At 35.2% G+C, this 20054-nt stretch overlaps 1 protein-coding gene and 1 pseudogene across 4 annotated transcripts in view; one reads left to right on the forward strand and one right to left on the reverse strand.

Annotated features, from left to right (window-relative positions):
* TRMT1L (tRNA methyltransferase 1L) overlaps positions 1-20054 on the reverse strand; it is an 83148-nt gene that overhangs the window by 23761 nt on the left and 39333 nt on the right. For all 4 annotated transcript variants that reach the window (XM_077157220.1, XM_077157222.1, XM_077157219.1 and 1 more), the window contains 6 exons: positions 17716-17780; positions 8864-8993; positions 7350-7473; positions 6785-6864; positions 1684-1933; positions 1058-1270 (listed from right to left, as the gene is read on the reverse strand). In XM_077157220.1, the coding sequence (XP_077013335.1) occupies positions 1058-1270; positions 1684-1933; positions 6785-6864; positions 7350-7473; positions 8864-8993; positions 17716-17772 (854 nt within the window). In that variant the 5' untranslated portion in view covers positions 17773-17780. The remainder of the gene's footprint in view (positions 1-1057; positions 1271-1683; positions 1934-6784; positions 6865-7349; positions 7474-8863; positions 8994-17715; positions 17781-20054) is intronic.
* On the forward strand, positions 2895-3390 carry LOC143678900 (cytochrome b5 pseudogene; annotated as a pseudogene).

The following is a 20054-nucleotide window of genomic DNA, read 5'->3' on the forward strand; positions in this document are numbered from 1 at the left end:
TGCACTATTTATGCATTTGGTTTTTCCTCTATAGTCATACACTAAACTTGATTCATATGTATTAATTTGAACTTGTTGATGTTACATTATAAACTTAAAAAAGTATATGCTTTTTTTCTTGGGTACGTACAAACTCAACATCAGAGTTTTCGATTAATTAGAAGTTCTAATAGCCCTGAAGTTCTATGAAGTTTAATAATCTGTATTTATGCTGAGGTAGGAACTTCAATCTAAATGCTATAAAACTGGTGTTCGGGCTAGTAAATAAGCTGATTGCTCATCCATCATCTATGCTCTCAATATGTGTTTCTTGTCCTCTATTGTTGCCTCAACAATAGACCTTAGAATATACTGGTATCCAATGATTGGAGAAACTGATAATGTGTCTGCATATGATCCTTGCAAATAAATGCAAAGGGTTTTTGAATGTTCAGAATAGGTTAAAACTCCTTAAGAAGCAGAGCCAGGTTAGTTTCTCTTATCATCTAGTTTCTCTTATTGCCTAGTTAATATTCAGCATATATTAGTTGCTCAAAAAAGGCTTCCTTTCTTCAATTGTTTAGAAATCCTGATGAGAAATACAATTTTTGTTTTGTAGGTAATAAAATTTTGCAGAATAAAGTTTGTAAGCCATCATTTAAATTAAACTATATAAAGAAGACAACATGAAATGAACATAAAACAAATGATTGTTTCTAAACCTTAGGACAATTTTTGCTTTTCCTTTCTTGTTACTATCCTCCATCTACTCTACATTGTTGAAATAAACTGCTTTGGAATTAACTTTCATTTTTATCTTTTCTTTCTTACTGCTTTAATTACGTTTAAATAACACATTCTTCTGGAGAGCAAAAAATATTTCAGGTATAAGCATTTAAATCAAATTCTAACAGTTACAACATAAAATTACCAAATAAACCAAGATTACATATACATTATATAATATATATATATTATATAACATATTTCATGCATATTTAGAAAAATAAGCATTTCCTGCAATATTATCTCTTTTATCAAATATCAAAACATAGGTATACTATTGGCTATTCAGTACCTTGCTACTGCAGCTACCACAATTCTGGCTGCTAGTTCCTTGTAGTATTCAGTTCGGACAATGTTACAGCCATAGTGACGCCGGGCAACATGTTGGGCCTTAGCATACAAAGAACTAATATCTGTAGAAGTCACTGACACTATACCAAGGTTTCTTATATTTCTGAAAGCAGAATCTAGATAGTTCACTGATGTTCCAAAAGGGTCTAGGTGTCTAAAATTAGAAAGGATATATACATATTTAAAATCATATTAATAACCAAAATTCTACCACTGAAATTCCTTCTAACAGTAAAATTCCATTATTCATGTACTCAAAAGTACTTTATGAATTTATTATAGATAAATAATTCTGCTTTTAAAGTAAAGTAATAAAATGGTCATGATAAATCAGGCATGTAAAAATAAATCAGGTTGCAAGGAAAAGTGTCATGTCTAGAAATTTTAGTTCAAATGCTAGATATCTATATCTTCTTATTGCTTTTCTTTTAGGCCAATACTAAACATTGTACTAATTTAAATAAACAACAAACTGTCTTAATTTCTTAAAAACCAAAACCCAAACCAAACCAAACCAAAAAACCCAGAGCAGCTTAGAAAATGACACCGCTCATCTTTTTAACTTACATGAAATCAAAAGATCTCAAATGCATGAGTACATTGGCATCCATTTTGGTCACTTTAATATTACCAAGGTTTTCCTCTCCTTCTTCAAGAACATCATCACTCTCCTCGTTTTTCTTGCTGTCCACCACCACTTTCAACTTGTTTAGATGGCAGTTTTCCTGAATCAGTGTCACAGAGTTTTCATTCAAGTCATTAATTGTAACCTTTACTGCATTTCCAAGATGTTTTGCCCATTGTAATCCCATTATCCCTTAGGAGAAATGGAGAGGAAAATGAGTTTTTTAGTTGTAGTACCTGAAGAATAAAAATAGTGTGATGATAATGAAGAATATAATTTTATAAATAAACAAAAAGAATTACAAAATCTCATTATCTTCATAAACAATTCTTTTTCAACTTTCTCACTACAAAGTCTCTCAAGAAAAGTTACCACATAAAATCTAACATTTTCATTAAAACCTCTTTCATAACCTTTTTTATGATCCTTGTTCAAATAAATAATCTACACATGTACTTTACTTCGTGACTAATACACTGTTGTTTTCTTTGTTGGTTTTGTTTTTTGCTTACAATGGAACACTTTTCAAAATCTTAAACGATAAACCCAATATACAATATGGATAAGAGTAGATTACTGCTTGAAAGGAGGATAGAAGTTGGAATTTCTCCTGTTGAAGTTCACCCTTATGCACCATAACACATACAACTTTCTTAGACCAACACTTTTCAAATACTACACATTAGTATAGCTGCGAAATACAAAGAACAACTTTGTATATGTTAGCAAATGTTCAAGAAGAATTCAGACAGGAAAGCTCTTTCTCATGGGATTTCCATACCTACTGGATTAGAAAAACCCTGAAGTGTTGGAAGAATTGCCCATTTTCTCCATACATGTATTATGGACATTACATATATTTTCTTCATATTCTTACAATAAGCTTGCACAATATGTCCTAAAATCCTCATTTGAGTGATGGTTAAAGATGCAAAAAGACTGCTATGAGCCTGAAATAAGTCTATAAAGGTACATTAAAAAGAAAAGGCTGAAAGTCCTTCCAATACCCTGTTCCCATACTATGTGGTACGGAATGTTCCAGTCGGAGCCTATGAGATGTGCTCTGTGCACCTAGTGACTGGTGTGTGTGTGTGTGTGTGTGTGTGTGTGTGTGTGTGTGTGCATGGCATCCTAAGGCTCATGCCTTATGGAGATGGCAAAACAGTTGGAGAGGGACATGAAGTACTAAACAATGGCAGATATTCAGAAACACAAAGAAAGCAAGAGTACATGGATCATCCTGTACCATAAGATGCATGACTTAATCAAGTCCTTGAAGGACCATCCTGGTGGGGAAGAAATCTTAAGGAATAAACTGGAAGTGTGATGCTACTGAAAACTTTGAAGATTTGGGGCACTCTTCTGATGCTAGACAACAGTCCAAAACACATATCATTGGGAAGATCACCCAGGTGATAAATCCAAAATAAGCAAACCTCCAGAAACTCTGATTATTACCCCTGATTCTAATTCCAGTGGTTGACCAACTGGGTGATCCCAGCCATCACAACACTGGTTATAGCCCTAATATTTCACCTTTACACAGCAAAGTCTAAGAACATTCTCAGAAACCAATGAAAGAAAAGACTGCTTTAGAAAACAAGGCAGAAAAGAGACCAATACAAACATCTACTTTGACTGATAGAAAGCTTCACCTGAAAAAATGATTTTAATGTCTGTTTAGAAATAAGACAAAAAAAATGAACTGTTCTATTCTTTCAACTCGTGAACTTTTCTTTCAGAGTGTGTCCTTATTTTGTTACTTCACCAATGCATAATTTGCTTATTGAGCTAGAGACAATCTTTAAAAAAGATAAATCTGGCTTTTAAATTATACCACCATTTTTGCCTATTTGATGGAATATAATTTCCTTTAATGTTTAGAATTCCTGATAATTTACCAGAACTATTTAATGTACTAATCATTCAAACCCAAGTAGTATATACGATCTGATATAAGAGAACGAACAGCCTCGGGATCTTTCCTTGCACTTCTTCATATCTAATGATAAAGCAAGTAGTGCATGTTTTCAATGTAGGTTCTTTTTCAAGGAAATTAAGGCCCAGAAATTATAACTTAAAGATTTTCTAATAATCATTCTACTTGAAAAAGATGATAAAAAGAAAAAGTGGCTGACAGTACCCATAAAAGAAACTCTATCTCTTCTTTGATTAAAAAACATCAGTGAAAAGACTACATACTATATGATTCCAATTACATGACAATCTGGAAAAGGCAAAATTATAGAGATAATAAAAAGGTCAGTGGTTGTCAGGGATTTCTGGGGAGAGAAGGGATGAAAATGTTAGAGCACAGGGTTTTTTTGAGGCAGCAAAAATATTCTGTATTATACCCTGATGGTGAATACATGACACTTTGCATTTGTCAAAACCTACTGAGCTAATTGCACAACACAAAGAGTCAACCCTTATATTAACTATGGACTTTAATTAATGATAATGTATTAATATTCTTTAACATTCTTTCATCAATAGTAACAAATGTACCACACTAAATTAAGATGTTGATAACAGGGAAATTGGGGGGAAGGGGATAATATGGGAACTTTTACTTTCTGAGCAATTTTTCTGAAACCTCAAATTTTAAAAACAAAGTGTATTATATATATTTAAAAAGGCTGAAAGGATCTTCCTTCTACATTAGCTTTAATGGCTTCAAATGAAAAAAGAATAAAGAAAAAAGGGTATGTGAGAGAAACCACTAGAAAAGTAGGTTGAGATCAGATTACAGAGGAAATTAAATTGTAATCTGAGGAGTTTGGACTTTTTAGGTAATAATGATGTATGGCCTTTTCTGAATGAGAAGTAATGTTATCAGTGCAGCACTTCAGAAGAAACACTGCTTTGGCAGTGGGATGCAACACAGGTTGAAAGGGAGAGAAATGACTGGAAGCAGGGATACCAATTAGAAAATTGCTATAAAATAATTTAACTTGTGAATATGGAATGGAAAAGGAATGTGAGTCATATTACAAAAGAAAAATTAGAATACATCTGATGGTAGAGTAGATGTGGCCGAGTAGGTGTGGGGACAGAGGCAGGAATATGATAAGTAAAAAATCATTTACATTTCAAATCCAAGTGGCTCAGAGAATATAATCAGCTTAGAAGCATAGCTCATCACTTCTACAAGATTTATAATGAAACATTACTAATGATGATGATGATAATGATGATAGGATGGTAGCAGTAATAAGATGATAACTTAATATTTTTATAGTACTTATTACATAAAAGGTACTATTCTAATTTCTTTCCATATGTTAATTTACTTAATCTTAACATTATGGTGAGGTAGGAACTAATATTTCTCCCTTTTTATAGATGAAGAAACTGAGGCACAATTTCCTGTGGTTACTATGGTGGTTTAGAGCCATGTATCTCAGAAAAACAAGTTCTCAAACTTAATCCATTCCTGTGGGTGTGAACACTTGTAAATAGGACCTTTTGATGAAATTATTTCAGATGAGATGTGGCCCAGGATGGGTATTAATCTATCACTGAAGGCCTTATAGGGAAAGGGAAGGTCACAGAGAGAAAAAATCCATAGAGGAGGCAGACAGAAGGTGAAAGTCAATGGAACCCAGAAGAGAAGAGAGATGCCAAGAGAGGCTCTCCTGTGCACTGCCATATGATAGAGGAGTCAAGGACCAAGGACCACCAGCTGCAGCCCCAGAATGCCAGTCTTCAGGAAGAGAGAATCACCTTGATGATGCTTTAATTTGGACATCTCATAGACCAAAAACAGTGCCAATAAATTCCCATTGTTTAAGCCAACCCACTGTATGTATTTGGGTTACCAACGAGGAAACAAAAACAGTCACATATGTGATGTGGCTGGGATTTTTAACCCAGGCAGTTTGGTTCAATAGTCCATGCTTTTAACTATTACTTTTCCTGAGGAAAGGGCTTGGGAAGGAGAGCTGACTCATGTTCTCACTCTTTGGGTACAAGTTTCCCAACAGCACACTCCTATAACCTTTAAGAAGAACCCATGGATTGAGTACTAGCAGCATTTTAGAATTTTTCTACTCTTCATTATTCTTGGGGAGTCCTTTTGGGAAAGGTGCTCTTAATCTTTAACATTCCACCTCACCTCAGTGCCTACTGGCTAATGTAAGTAATGATAATCATATTACAAAAAGAGACAACCAGACACAAGGTACTTCCTGATTGAAGTAAACAACTCCCTATAAACCATTCTTGCCTAGGAAAATTATAACTGAATTGATCAAACCTGAAGATTCAAACACAATTGAATAGTAGGAGCAGAGGAACATATTATCTGAACCATGGGATACAATCAGCAAACATCTAGACTATGAGAAGCAGAGGACAAATAACCTGGTAAGTCAACAAATAAATGCCAAAAAAAAAAAAAAAGGCAAAAAAAGATGGAAAGGAACATAGATTAAAAGGGACTTAAGAGAAATATCGAACTTTTGAAATATATAGACTTTATCTGGACTTTAACTTGAACATTTAAAAATTATGAGATAATTGGGAATATATGAACATTCGATAATATGAATGAATTATCCTGAAATTTTTTTAGGTATGACAGTGGTACCAAGTCGTTATCTTTTAGAGAGCCAACTGAAATAATTACAGATGAAATGATATGATATCTGTGGTTTGTTTTTAATAGGGATGGGGAAATAAGGGAGAGTTCATGGGGTGGAGATAGAACTAAGCATGAGTTGATAATTTTTGGAGGTGAGTGATGGGTACACAGGTATTAATCTACTATATTCACTATTTTTGTATATAATTGAAATCTTCCACAATAAAAATTAAAACCCTTACCATGGTCTTTACTCTTTTTTTGGGGGGTGGTAGTGCATGGTCTGGGAATCGAACCCAGGTCTCCCGCATGAAAGGCAAGCATTCTACCACTGAACCACTTTGCTTTTTTTTTTTAATAAAAATATTCTCCTAGATATGATATCCATATACATTTTCTAAGAAAAAATACCATACAAACCTGACAAATTAGGTTTCAAAAAAAAATTCATTACTTACCGGTGGCTCCAAAGGCATCTAGACATTCCAAAGGTTTTCGTTCTTTAGCCAAAGCAGCCAAGGTACAGAATATTAGCTGCCTAGAAGAAAGTATGATAATCTGAAATAATTTTACTATATTCATGGCTTCAGTAATCTAGATAGATGATTTTATTTTATTTAACAATAGTCAGAATTGAGGTTCTTGGTTATTCTGCAGACAACTTAAAAAAGAGACTGAATAATACATTCCCAATTTAGTAACAGAACTAAAAATTTGTGGAATTAAATTATCCAATTTAATTGGGTTCTTTTAACTTGCACTTACTACGAATAATGATCTTAAAGATAAAACTGGCACACCACAACACCAACCTATTCATTAATTATATAAGTTTGGGCTGATTATAGTCTTTGAGGAAAAAATTAGATTAAAATAGATGACCTTCAAAACAGATTTTTAAAATAGATGATTTTTATTCTGTGCTTCATTTTACATTTAAATACATTAAAACATAAAGGTTAAGAGAAGCTACATTTGTAATGATGTGAAAGATCCCATAACCCTGTTTTCAATTTCTCTTACCGATTTAGTTTCATTTTGGGATTAAAATAAGAATCTGTTTTCTGAGGTATGGAATAGTTAGCACAAACTTGTACATCTGTGTCTGTCTCTTTCAAAACTTCATTAGGTGGTTTAGTAGCAGAAACTAAGACGGAAAAGGAGAAATACAAAATAATTCTAAACATTTAAAACAAAATACATTTTGAAAAGTAATTTTCCTTTACTTTGATAATATTTTATGTTAATGCAATCAGTTGGATAGATTTTTTAAAAAATTTGATTTATACAGCACCGTCTCCAGAAAAAGAGAAGCACTCAGTTAAGTTTTTGGTGAATTAAAGTTTATTTTAAACTTAAAATCTTGATTGCCTAGCGTATCAATACATCTTATATATCATAATATATAAGAACAATCTAAGATTGCACAAAATCCTAAAATGCCTTTATGACTCATCAAACACTGTATTTTGTTAGTATAGTTTGACTGCTAATTATATCTTATTATAACATAATCATTACACAGTAGGTTGTTACATTCCATCAGTCATCATGGCTAACTAAATACATATTTTCTGAACATGTTGGGCATTGGAACACTTTTTCATAATTATGTCTTAAATCACAAATTACATTCAAATGGCTATATAGTAATGAAAGAAAAAATTCTACATTTAATATACATTAGAATCATTTACTTATAAACCCAAATGAAATAAACTGATATGTGTGTATGTTTTAAATATTTAAGATAGGAGACATTTATAATGTGCACGAGAAACAACTGGGATCCTTTAAGAATGGAATTTTTAAATAATATTACAACCAGAACATTAACAATATATACATACAACTATATTTCTCCTTCTTCAATGCCAAATACTTTTCCTAGTGTTATATTATATATCCTTCTCTACCTACTGAAGATACAGGTCCCATATCTCACAAGGTCAGCCTTTCTCAAGCCATGTTCTGGTCAGCCTTTCTTAATCATGTTTTGTGAGTATATGAAGCTCTACAGAATATTTTAGAACTTTTTAAATCCTTAAAATAGATGTTAAATTATTACATACAATGGATACTTTAGGGTATTAAGGCTTAATATTAATTCTTGAAAGACTGCCTAAGTAATAACAAGTTATTAGTGATTCAAAATCACTCAGGATAATGAATAGACTTTATTTCACTCTACCTCATTTTCCCAATGTCTTTCAACAATATGCATAACAGTTATTGGTGTTGGTGTTCTCATTATGAATATAATGCTATAATCTTTCATTAAGATATCTATATTTGTTTGAATGCCATTGCTTTTTTCTACTCCACTTACTAAACATATTTGCTACGCTGATAACAGTTGAACAATAATGTTGTCATAAGCCTCACAAAGGAAAACAAAATGTGAAACAATGGATTAATAATCAACTAAAGGATTCCAGTTAGGTTACTATAGTTGATCTGCCTAATGGGTGGAAAGAATAATTGGCCATTGTTTAAAGATATACTTACTAACATATTAATGAGATTACTCAACTTACCAGCAATATACCTGGATTTAGTTTCTCCTTTATTCACATGGCGCCTAACATGTCCTAGCATATCAGTCCTTCGGGTGATTGTTGCTGAACAAATAATACAATGATAATGGGCTCCCATTTTACTGGACATCTATTAAACAGAGGATTTAATTTAATAAATATATGTTACTAAGACAATGACCAGAAGTTTATTTAAGGTTGTAAGTTTAAATATGTTAGTGTGTCTTGAATTTACTGTTACAGAAGAAAGTACTAATTTTGCCATGTGACTTTAAAGGGATCTTTACTTACCTATATTTACATATGCTTTTTTTTTTTTCTATTTTTTTACATGGGCAGGGACCAGGAATCGAACCCGGGCCCTCGGGCATGGCAGGCAAGCATTCTTACCTGCTGAGCCACCGTGGCCCACCCTACATATGCTTTTTAATCTGACTTATAATAGGCTACAAGTTTATTTTGCTACTCATTCTACTCAACAATCAATTATACCATATTTTTTACATGCTGCACTTAAAAATAGTGTAATATTAGCAGTGGAGTGTTGATAAATGTTATCAACTGGCTGTGCAGAAAAATAAGCCCCTGATTTGTAGCATTTGCAGATTTCTGTGGTATAAACATTTCCAACATGGTTGATTTCAAATTACAATGTTGACAGATTTTAAGCTATCAATATGATATCACTGGGACTTCTGGGAAGATGATCGACTAAAGTACCTCAAGATTAGCCCTGTTTCACAGAAAAGTTAGAGAAGGGACAGGAGGGTGACTGAGATGGCAATTTGGGAATGTAGCTGACTTGGGAGAGCGTTCTGCACCACATGTGGCAGAACTGGTTGCAGAGGCCGAAGAACTGAGAGGCAGAAAGTTGGAGCCTGGCATGGAGGTGCGGAGCCCACATGACTGCACAGAAGGGAACGTGGGACTAGGAAGCAAGCCAGGCTGCATTCTTTCGGTGCACTACCCTCACCAGTGCAGCCCCATGACCAACGACTCACTCCACACCCCACGCACCAGAACTCCATCACCCTATCCCATTCTCCGTGCTCCAGGCACACCCACCCCACCAGCTCACAGTGCACGTACCTGCCCCACATCCCCACCCCAAGTGCAGCCCAACCCACCTCTCCTGCACCCCTCCAGAGCACTACCTCCCCTTCCCTGTTCCCTGCAGGCCACTGCCAGCACATAAAGGTTGCAGGCTCTAACCTCCATACCTAGGCTACCCCCACCCCATGCCCATAGTGTCGCACAGCCTCACCCTGCCCTCCGTGAGCTCAACACATCCATTTATAGCACTTCCAGGCCCATGCATGCACACGGCCCCAAATCAGGTCATTCAATTGTGGGAACTGCACTTTACAGCAGTCCTAGAACTGCGCATGTGCACAGCCCTGAGCCTCACTTCCCAGATCTAAAAAAGTGCTGATTTGAGTAGCAGGTCACACCTACCCCCAATCCACGAAGGCATAATGCTGACCTGCTGCCACAGCTCTACACATGCACACAAAGGGCCCCATGCCTTAGACTATAGCACACTACGGTTATGCCCCCCAAGATCGGTGCACCTGCATAGCTACATCCTCCCTGGCCACTGGATGTCCACATTCACAAGCATCAGTGTAACATCCCCAACCTGAGCCCATACCTGCCCTGAAACAAATCACCATACTGAATGCTCCACTGCGTGCCCTACTCCCTGCAGTACAACCACCCCGCAAACACAAGGCCTTAGACTAGGGAAAGAAATCAACTCCCAAAGTTAACCAATCAAGATATTTACATGCGATGAAGACAGCAGAAGATCACTATGCATATTACAATGCAGACAAAGCCCTGCCTAATGACCAAATTAAAACACCAGAGGAGATGCAGAAGTTAGAAAAGCTAATCAAAGATGTTCATACAACTCAACTCAATAAAATAAGTGGAACAGCAAATGACATAAAGGAGATGAAGAAGACAGTAGAGGAGAACAAAGAGGAATTTGAAAGAATAAACAGAAAAATAGAGGAAATAACTGAGATTAAAGACTCTCTTGACCAAATAAAAAACATACTAGAGACACACAATACCAGATTTGAAGAGATGAAGAAAGAATAAGTGATACAGAGGATAGGATAATTGACCTCGAAGACTCAAAACAACAAATAGCAAAAAAAGATGGAAAAAATTGAATGGGAACTCAGGGAAATGGTAGACAAAACAAAGCACACAAATATAAGAATCATTGGTGTTCCAGAAGGAGAAAAGAGGAGTAAAGGGTCAGGAAGAATAGCTGATAATGGTGGGAAACTTTCCAACCCTCATAAAGGACAAAAACATACAAGTCAAAGAAGCCCAAAGAACCCCAAACAGAATAAATCCAAACAGGCCTTCCCCAAGGCACATATTAATCAGTCTGTCAAATGTTGAAGAGAAACAGAAAATGCTAAAAGCAGCAAGAGAAAAAACAATCTATTACATACAAGGGAAACCAAATAAGACTGAGTTCAGACTACTCAACTAGCACCCTGGAGGCAAGAAGGCAGATATATTCAAGATCCTGAAAGAGAAAGACTTCTGGCCAAGAATTCTGTACCCAGTCAAACTGTCTTTCAAAACTGAGGGAGAGACTTAAGTTTTCACAGACAAAGAAGTTCTGGAAAAATTTGTCAACAAGAGACCAGCCCTACAAGAAATACTAAAAGGAGTTCTGCTGGCTGAAAAAAAAAGATAGGAGAGGGAGGTCTGGAAGAGGGCACAGAATTGAAGAGTATCACCAAGGGTAATTTAAAGAATTCAAAGAGAACGAGGGAAAAGAATATATAGATCTGACAAATAAAATAAAAAAGATAAGATGGCGGAATCAAGAAATTCCTTTTCAGTAATAACTTTGAATGCTAACAGACTAAATTTACCAATTAAAAGATACAGATGGCAGAATGGATTAAGAAACATAATTCAGCTATATACTGCTTACAAGAGACTCATTTTAGACACAAGGATACAAATAAATTGAAAGTAAAAGGATGGAAAAAGATTTTCCATGCAAGTTGTAAGCAAAAGAAAGCAGGAGTAGCTACACTAATATCAGACAAAATAGACTTAAATGTAAAGACATCATAAGAGACAAAGAAGGGCACTATATACTAATTAAAGGGTCAATTCACCAAGCAGATATAACAATGATAAATGTTTATGCTCCCAATCAAGGAGCTCCAAAGTACATGAGACAGACATTGGCAAAACTGAAGGGAGAGATAGATGGTTCAACAATAATAGTAGGAGACTTCAATACACCACTCTCCTCTATAGACAGAACAACAAGACAGAAGATCAACAAGGAAATGGAGAACTTAAATAACCTGATTAATGAATTAGACCTAACAGACATATATAGGTCACTGCACCCCAAAGCATAAGGTTATACATTCTTCTCTAGTGCTCATGGAACATTCTCCAGGATAGATCATACGCTGGGACACAAAATAGGTCTTTATAAATTTAAAAATACTGAAATTATTCAAAGCACTTTCTCTGATCACAATGGGATGAAGCTAGATCTCAATAATCACCAAAGAACAAGAACATTCACAGACGGAGATTAAATAACACACTCTTAAACAATCACTGGGTCAAAGAAGAAATTGCTAGAGAAATTAGTAGCTATCTAGATGAATGAAAATGAGAACACAACTTATCAGAACTTATGGGATATGGCAAAGGCTGTAGTGAGAGGGAAATTTATTGCCTTACATGTCTATATTAAAAAACAAGAAAGAGCAAAAATTGAGGACTTAATAGCAAACCTGGAAGAACTTGAGGAAGAACAGCATACTAACCCCAAAGCAAATAGGAGAAAAAAATAACAAAGATTAAAGCAGAGATAAATGAATGGAAGAACAAAAGAACAATAGAAAGAATCAATAAAACCAAAAGTTGGTTCTTTTGAGAAAATCAACAAAATTGATTGATCAATAAAACTGAAAGACTTTGGAACTATTAAACCTTGCCATTAGGAAATCCCTGATACTGTATCAAACCTTAGTGATACCCAAATCAATAGGCCATGCCCTCGATCATGAGGCTTACTCTTGCGAAGCTTATGTAGGGAGTGGAGAAGCTTAGACTACCTATAGGCATGCCTAAGAGTTACTTCTGGAGGAAGTGACTTTTTTGTTCAGATGTGGCCTCAGTTTCTCTAAGCACAACTCTGCAAGTAAAATCATTGCCCTCCCCACTAAATGGGACATGACATCCAGGGGTGAAAGTCTCCCTGGCGACTTGGGAGAGAACTCCCAGGCATGATACTAGACCTGACACCGTGGGATCAACAATTCCATCCTGACCAAAAGAGGGAAAAGAAGTGTAATTAATAAAGCACAAGTGCCAGAGAAAGCCCAAATAGAGTCAAGAGTGTACTCTGGAGGTTGCTCTCATGCAAGATTCAGACAGACTTTGCTACCAGTCATAACTAACACCCCCCCAACCAGGACCATTCCAGCCAATCCTAAAGAACACCTGGGACAACTTATAAAATTCCACAAGGGTTCCAGGCACTACAGTAACTTTCCAGAAACCTACAACCTCCAGATGGGTCTCTGGTCCAGATAAGTCCTGAAACCTAGCCCAGCCTCTTCAGAACATCAGATAGTTCCATCTCCCTACCCCATATTAGTTAGATTCTTCCAATATCAAAAATTTAGAATTGCCATAGCCTAAACAACCCCAAGGAAAGGTACGGAAAGATCAAAGGTGATGGTGGAATTATACATAGAAGATAGGACTTAACAAATGAACATGAATGCTGCATCATTAAATTGATATCTCTTTTAGTCTCCAGTACTTTAGAGCAGCTAGAAGTAAAAATCCAAAATTGTGAAATTGTAACCCATGTCAAGGTCTGAAACATGTTCTACAATTAATTGTGGTGCTATGTTTGGAAATTTATAGCTTTTCTGTATAAATGCTATTGTTCACCAAAAAAAAAAGAAGGGGAAAAAAAGTCAACTGTGATGATAAAAAAGTATTTAAGCCCTCTCGCCTCCTATATTCTGGAACAGCTAGAAGGAAAAATATGAAAGGATCATATGGTAGCCCATGACAAACTCTGGGATCTGTCCTGTAACCACTTGTTGAAGAATGCTTTGAAAACTATTGCTTTTTTTATTTCTTTGCTTTGTATATATGTTATACTCTACAATAAAAAAAGTTAAAAAAATACGACATCACTGAACATGAATCTGGGAAGAGATATGCAGTATCACACAATTATAGGTAATTTCCACCATACAGATAAAACTGCAAGAGCAAAGATAACAATAAAATATAGTAAAAATTTGGAAGTGGTGAATTTTGAATAGTTATCACCTCTGTTTTAAATATAATTGATTTAATTTTAGGTTTTCATCATTTATTTATTTTTTGGGTGCATGGGTTGGGAATAGAATCTAGGTCTCTGGCACAGCACGCCAACAGTCAATCACTGAACTGCCCGTGCACTCATTTAATTTTTTAATGATGTCTTTCAACAACCAGCTCACAAGATTTTTGAAAATGTGAGCCAGTTCCAACATACCACTGAATGCTGGGAATGCATATTGTAAGTAAACAATTCTCATTTCATAATTTCTCATTTAATCTGAGAATAAAAAGATAACTCCAACGGCTCTTTAAGTGACTCTCCAAAAGAACTATTCCAGTTTTGATACCTTTTAATCTGAGTGCTTCTACCTTTCTATTTACTTGGGACTTTATAAGGAGTAGAGAATAGTCAAGAATACTGCACAGGGATTGAGAATGCCTTTTGACCAAAAGGTAGAAAAGAAATGAAATAAAATAAAAGTTTCAGTGGCTAAGAGATTTCAAATAGGGTTGAGAGGTTATTCTGGAGGTTACTCTTATGCAAGCTTCAGTCAGATATTGCAAATTTGCCATGGTATGCCAAGCCACAAAAACAGTATTCCTGAAAACCCTAAAGAATACCTTGGCTCTCAGACTCCATAAAAGTCATTCTCTGGACATTTTTTTTTTTTACTTAAGGCCTCCAGATTGTTTCTATGCCAGATAAGCCCTGAAACCCGCAGTTACCAGTCTCCCCAAGAACATCCGTTTCATTCCTTTACCCCATAAGGTCACACCCCTTTCCAGCACAAAGAAGTTAAATTGGTCATTGTCCAGATATCCTTGAAGATTGAGAGAATGATCAAATATGAGGGAGGAGGTATAACTGAGAAATTAGTATTTAACAAATGATTATGACTACTGACATCATATAAATATTTCTTTTTAGTTTCTAGTATATCAAAATACCTAGAAGGAAATAACTGAAATTGTTGAACTATAATCCAGTGGCCTTGATCTCTGATGATGATTGTATAACTATATGGCTTTTATCATGCGACCATGCAATTGTAAAAACCTTGATACTGACACTCCTTTTATCCACTGCATGCATGGATGAGTAATAAAATAAAGACAAAATAATAATAATAATAATAATAATAGGGGGAAATAATGGGTATAGGATATTTTGGGTTTTATTTATTTATTTATTTTTGGAGTAACGAAAATTTCTAAAAATTGACAAGTGATGAATGTACAATTATACGATGGTACTGTGAGCCACTGATTGTATATTTTGGATGGATTATATGGTGTGTGAACATATCTCAGTAAAACTGCACTGAAAGATGAAAAAAAACAAAACACTGTACAGGGTTCCTTATGGTACTGTGGTTATCATATTAAAAAGGTCTTACATACTGCTGATGTACCAGGTACTGGTTAAAGAAAAGTTAATAATGAGGACTCATTAAAGTAATACACATTCAAGATAGTGTCATTAAAAATATTTTATACTTTATATTCATCAATGGACATATCTATCCAAAAAATGAACACATGTACTTTTTAAGAACTTAAGATTTCAGAATGTTCCTTGATTCTGTTCTTTGCCAAATTAAACTTAAAAGGAAAAGCACAGGGAGAATGAGTGAATTGACAAACAAAGATAGAAAGTTTTCTAAGTCACAGAAATTGAAGATTTTTATTCCATGATCAAAATTTATTTTAAGAGGAAGCATTACATTAAAAAATTAGTAAATAGCCTAATTTTCATTTTGAGCAGAAGAAAACAATTAATCTGATTAAAATTTAAAACTGTAAAGTAAAAAGTTCTATGTAGCAAATCATTTTACCCATGCAGTTCATATTTTCATCATATTCATGATGAAAAGACTCAGATACTGTTGGGAACGGATGAAACAGAGGTCACATGCTTGCTGCAGAAATACAGCAAAGCTGTCACTGTGGGAATAGGCACCTGAAAAGACTATAGTGTTGCAAAGCTGCTTAAGTCTGGGGCTGAAAGAGGCCTTGGGAAATGTGTAACTTTTGACTCATCCAGCCACAAGGAAGCAGATGGTTCAGCTTGTGCTTCCTCCTTCCCTGATTTTAGCTACATTTTTGACTTTACCTCACAGCCCTATAAAATAAACAGTGCAGAACCTCTTGGGATCTTTGAGTCTCCATCCAAGCTCAGTGTTCTACGTGGTCCCAGCTTTAACTATATCTTTGTCTCTTGTGTTTTTTCTCAATTCCCCATTGCCTCCCTTCAGTCCCGACCCTGAGTCCTGCTGGTCACGGCAAGATACAGATCTTTCTTTTTTTTGGGGGGGGTGGGGGGTGGTTGTTGCATGGGCTAGGAATTGAACCCGGATGTCCCACATGGCAGGCAAGCATTCTACCACAACCACCCCTGTATGCGGATACAGAATCCTTTTTTTAAAAAATATTTTTATTGTGAAATACCCACACGTACAATCCAACCATATTATGAAATAAGTGGCTCAAAATATTGTCACATATTAGTGTATTCTTCACCATGATCATTTTTAGAACATTTGCATCACGCCAGAAAAAGAAATAAAAAGAACTCATACATCCCATACCCCCTACCCCTCCCTCTCAGTGACCCACAGTTATTTCAATCTACCCAATTTTTACCCTCTATATTCCCCTATTATTAATTTTTTATCTTTGTTGTTATTTTATTTTATTTTTTTTTTACTCATCTGTCCATACCCTGGAGAAAAGGGGTATCAGACGCAAGGTTTTCACAATCACACAGTCACATCGGATACAGAATCTTCAACTTCTGAGAGACTTCAAATAGTCAAGAGGCTATTCTGGAGGCCACTCTTAATGCAAGCTTCAGCTAGATAGTGCTATTTACCATGGTTTGCCAACCCCTAACCAAGGCCATTCCTGCCAAACCTAAAGAATACTTGGGGCTCTATCTGAGATTCTACAAAGGTTCATGCACTAGGATTACTTTCCAGAAACGTACAACCTTCAGATGGGTTTAGGCCAGATGAGTCCTGAAACCCAGAGGGGCCAGCCTCTTCAGAACATCAACTATTCCCATCCTGCTATTCCATATTATATATAGCCCTTTCCAACATGAAAAAGTTAAAATGGGCATAGCCCAAATAGCCCTAAGGAGTGGGAGAAAGATCACAGGAAAAGGTGGAGTTATAACAGAGAAGAGAAGACTTAACAAATGAGTATGACTGCTGAATCATTATATTGATATTTCTTTTAGTCTCCAGTATCTTGGAGCAGATAGAAGAAAAAAACTAAAATTGTAGAACCTTAATCCACAGCACACTCTGAAATCTGTTCTATAACTAATTGTTGCAGTGTGCTTTGAAATTTTTTGCTTTGTTGTATATATGTAATTTTTCATAATAAAAAAAACTTAAACCACAAGAACATGCAAATTTTAATATTAAAGCAAAAATTGTAATTTCATTAAAAAGAGTGAGAAATAAATTTTAAAATACAAACATCCAATATTTGATTACCTGTTCTCCAATAATGTTTGGTTTCACTGGTCGACAAGGTAAGTGACAGATGCACATCCTATAACCTAGAATGAAGAATGGTGGGCTGTCTTATCACCGTTCATAAAACATGCAATTATTATATATTAAACAAGCTAATTTCCAGAATAATTATTAGCAAATTTTATTTTATAAATTGGGATTATCTTTATATTTATGTTATGATTAATTTATCTCAATGAAGTTACCTTAGTTTATATGTTTGTTAAACGTGATATTTATAAAATAAATATAATCAAATAAGGAGATCCAAGTTTGAATCTTGGTGCTGCCATGACTATTTACAGTTTCTTTGGGGACTCAGATTTATCACCTATTCTCTACAGCCATGATTTTTTTCTCCAGCTTCATCTTCTTTGCCTTATGCTATATTTGCCAGTATACAGCCTCTTTCATTTATGACATGGAAATATCTTGGTTCCCTTTCTTCATATTCTGTAGTTTTTCATCTTCCTTTATATCTGACAATGTAGACACATTCCTTAGGTTTGGTCTGCTACATGACTTTTTTCTCCTCCTTCATAATTTGATTCTTTTCATGATTCTAATTATCTCCCCTATAGGAAGGAATCCCAAATTATATCTCGAAGTTACAAACTCACTGTTAAGAGTAAGACCTTATTTTCCAATTGCTTTTTAAGGATCTATGCCTGATTTTCAGATCAGCATCTCAGAATCGATTTCTTAAGGGCTAAATTATCTTTTCTCTTGATCCAGGCCTCTTTTATACTTTTTTTTTTTTCCATAGTAATGCCTTACAGTTGGTTTTAACTCAAAGCCTTAATTACTACTAACTCCTTTCTTCTTATACCTTATATCCAATCATTTCTCCCATTTCAAAAGTTGAAGTATCCAGGAACTTGGCCCCTTGACCTTTTCTTTTCTCTCTAAATATATTCATCAGTCTCATAACTTTAAATACCACCCATATGTTGACAACTCTCAAATCTGTATCTCCACTCCAAATCCCTCCCCACAAACTCTACCCACATGCAACCTACCTGACAGCTCCACTTAGAAGAATCTCAACCTTTACATACCCAAAGCCAAAGTTCTTCGATTTAGGTTTTAAAGTTTATAATTAGGTTTTTTGTTTGTTTTATCCAAATGGAATATCAGAAAACATTCCCTATATGTTATTTTCATTAGGAAATCCCTCCAAGTTAGGTGGCATACATCTAATATATTCTTTTCAATGGCTATATAATATTTCACAGTATGGATGCAGTAAAATTTATTCTACAATCGCTGCATTTATTTTAATTCCGTGTTAGCTCTTGTCACTAAGTACAAACTGCAGTGAATATCCTTTTATATCTATCTTGTCTGTTGATGTTTTACTTCTCTGGTAGATAAAAGGTTACTATGATATACATAGTTTTACAAACTGATTAAAAAGAAAAGAATACCAAATAGAAAAAGGGGCAAAGCATATGAATGACAATTCATAAGAAAAATATAATGAAATGGTTAATAAATATTTTTAAGGAGTTTGATTTTTTTTGCTATCCAGTGACTGGATAGCAAATGGATATGTGTTTTTTAAATTTTGAAAGATGTGGCTAGACATGTTTTCAAAATTGCTAGAATAATTTAACATTACCATCAGCAAAACTGAGAGTATTCATTTGCCCCCAATCTACCAGAAAAAAGTGTTACTACTCATGCTGGTTTGAAACTGTCATGTTCCCCAGAAAAGTCATGCTCTTTAATCCTCATTCAATATTGCTGGGTGGGATCATTTTTATTGTTTCCATGGAGATGTGACCCACCCAGCTGTGGGTGGTAACTTTTGATTAGATGGTTTCCACGGAGATGTGCCACCACTCATTCAAGGTAAAGTTCTGGAACCCTTTAAGAGGGAACCATTTTGGAAAAAACTCAGAGACAATACAGCCCACACAGCCAGAGATCTCTGGAGATATAGAAGGAAAATGCCCCCAGGGAAGCCTTATGAAATGAGGAGAGAAAACTAGCAGACATCACTATGTGCCAGGTGAGAGAGGTGTCCAGAAGCCAGAGACCCCAGGAGATGCCACCCAGGTGCCTTCCTAGCTGACACAGAGGTAGTCCGGACCACATCAGCATTTCTTGAGTGAAGGTAACCTCTTGTTGGTGCCTTAATTCAGACATTTTCATGGTCTTAGAACTGTAAACTTGCAACTTAATAAATTTCCTTTTTAAAAGTCATTCCTGGTATACTGCATTCTGGCAGCTTACAAACTAAAACAGATTTCTTTTACCTTTCACCAGTCTGATGCTTGAAAAATCTTCATTTTCATTTTAATTTACACTTTCCT

The sequence above is a fragment of the Tamandua tetradactyla genome, chromosome 4, assembly GCF_023851605.1.
Source record: "Tamandua tetradactyla isolate mTamTet1 chromosome 4, mTamTet1.pri, whole genome shotgun sequence".
In the NCBI taxonomy this organism is placed as follows: Eukaryota; Metazoa; Chordata; class Mammalia; order Pilosa; family Myrmecophagidae; genus Tamandua; species Tamandua tetradactyla.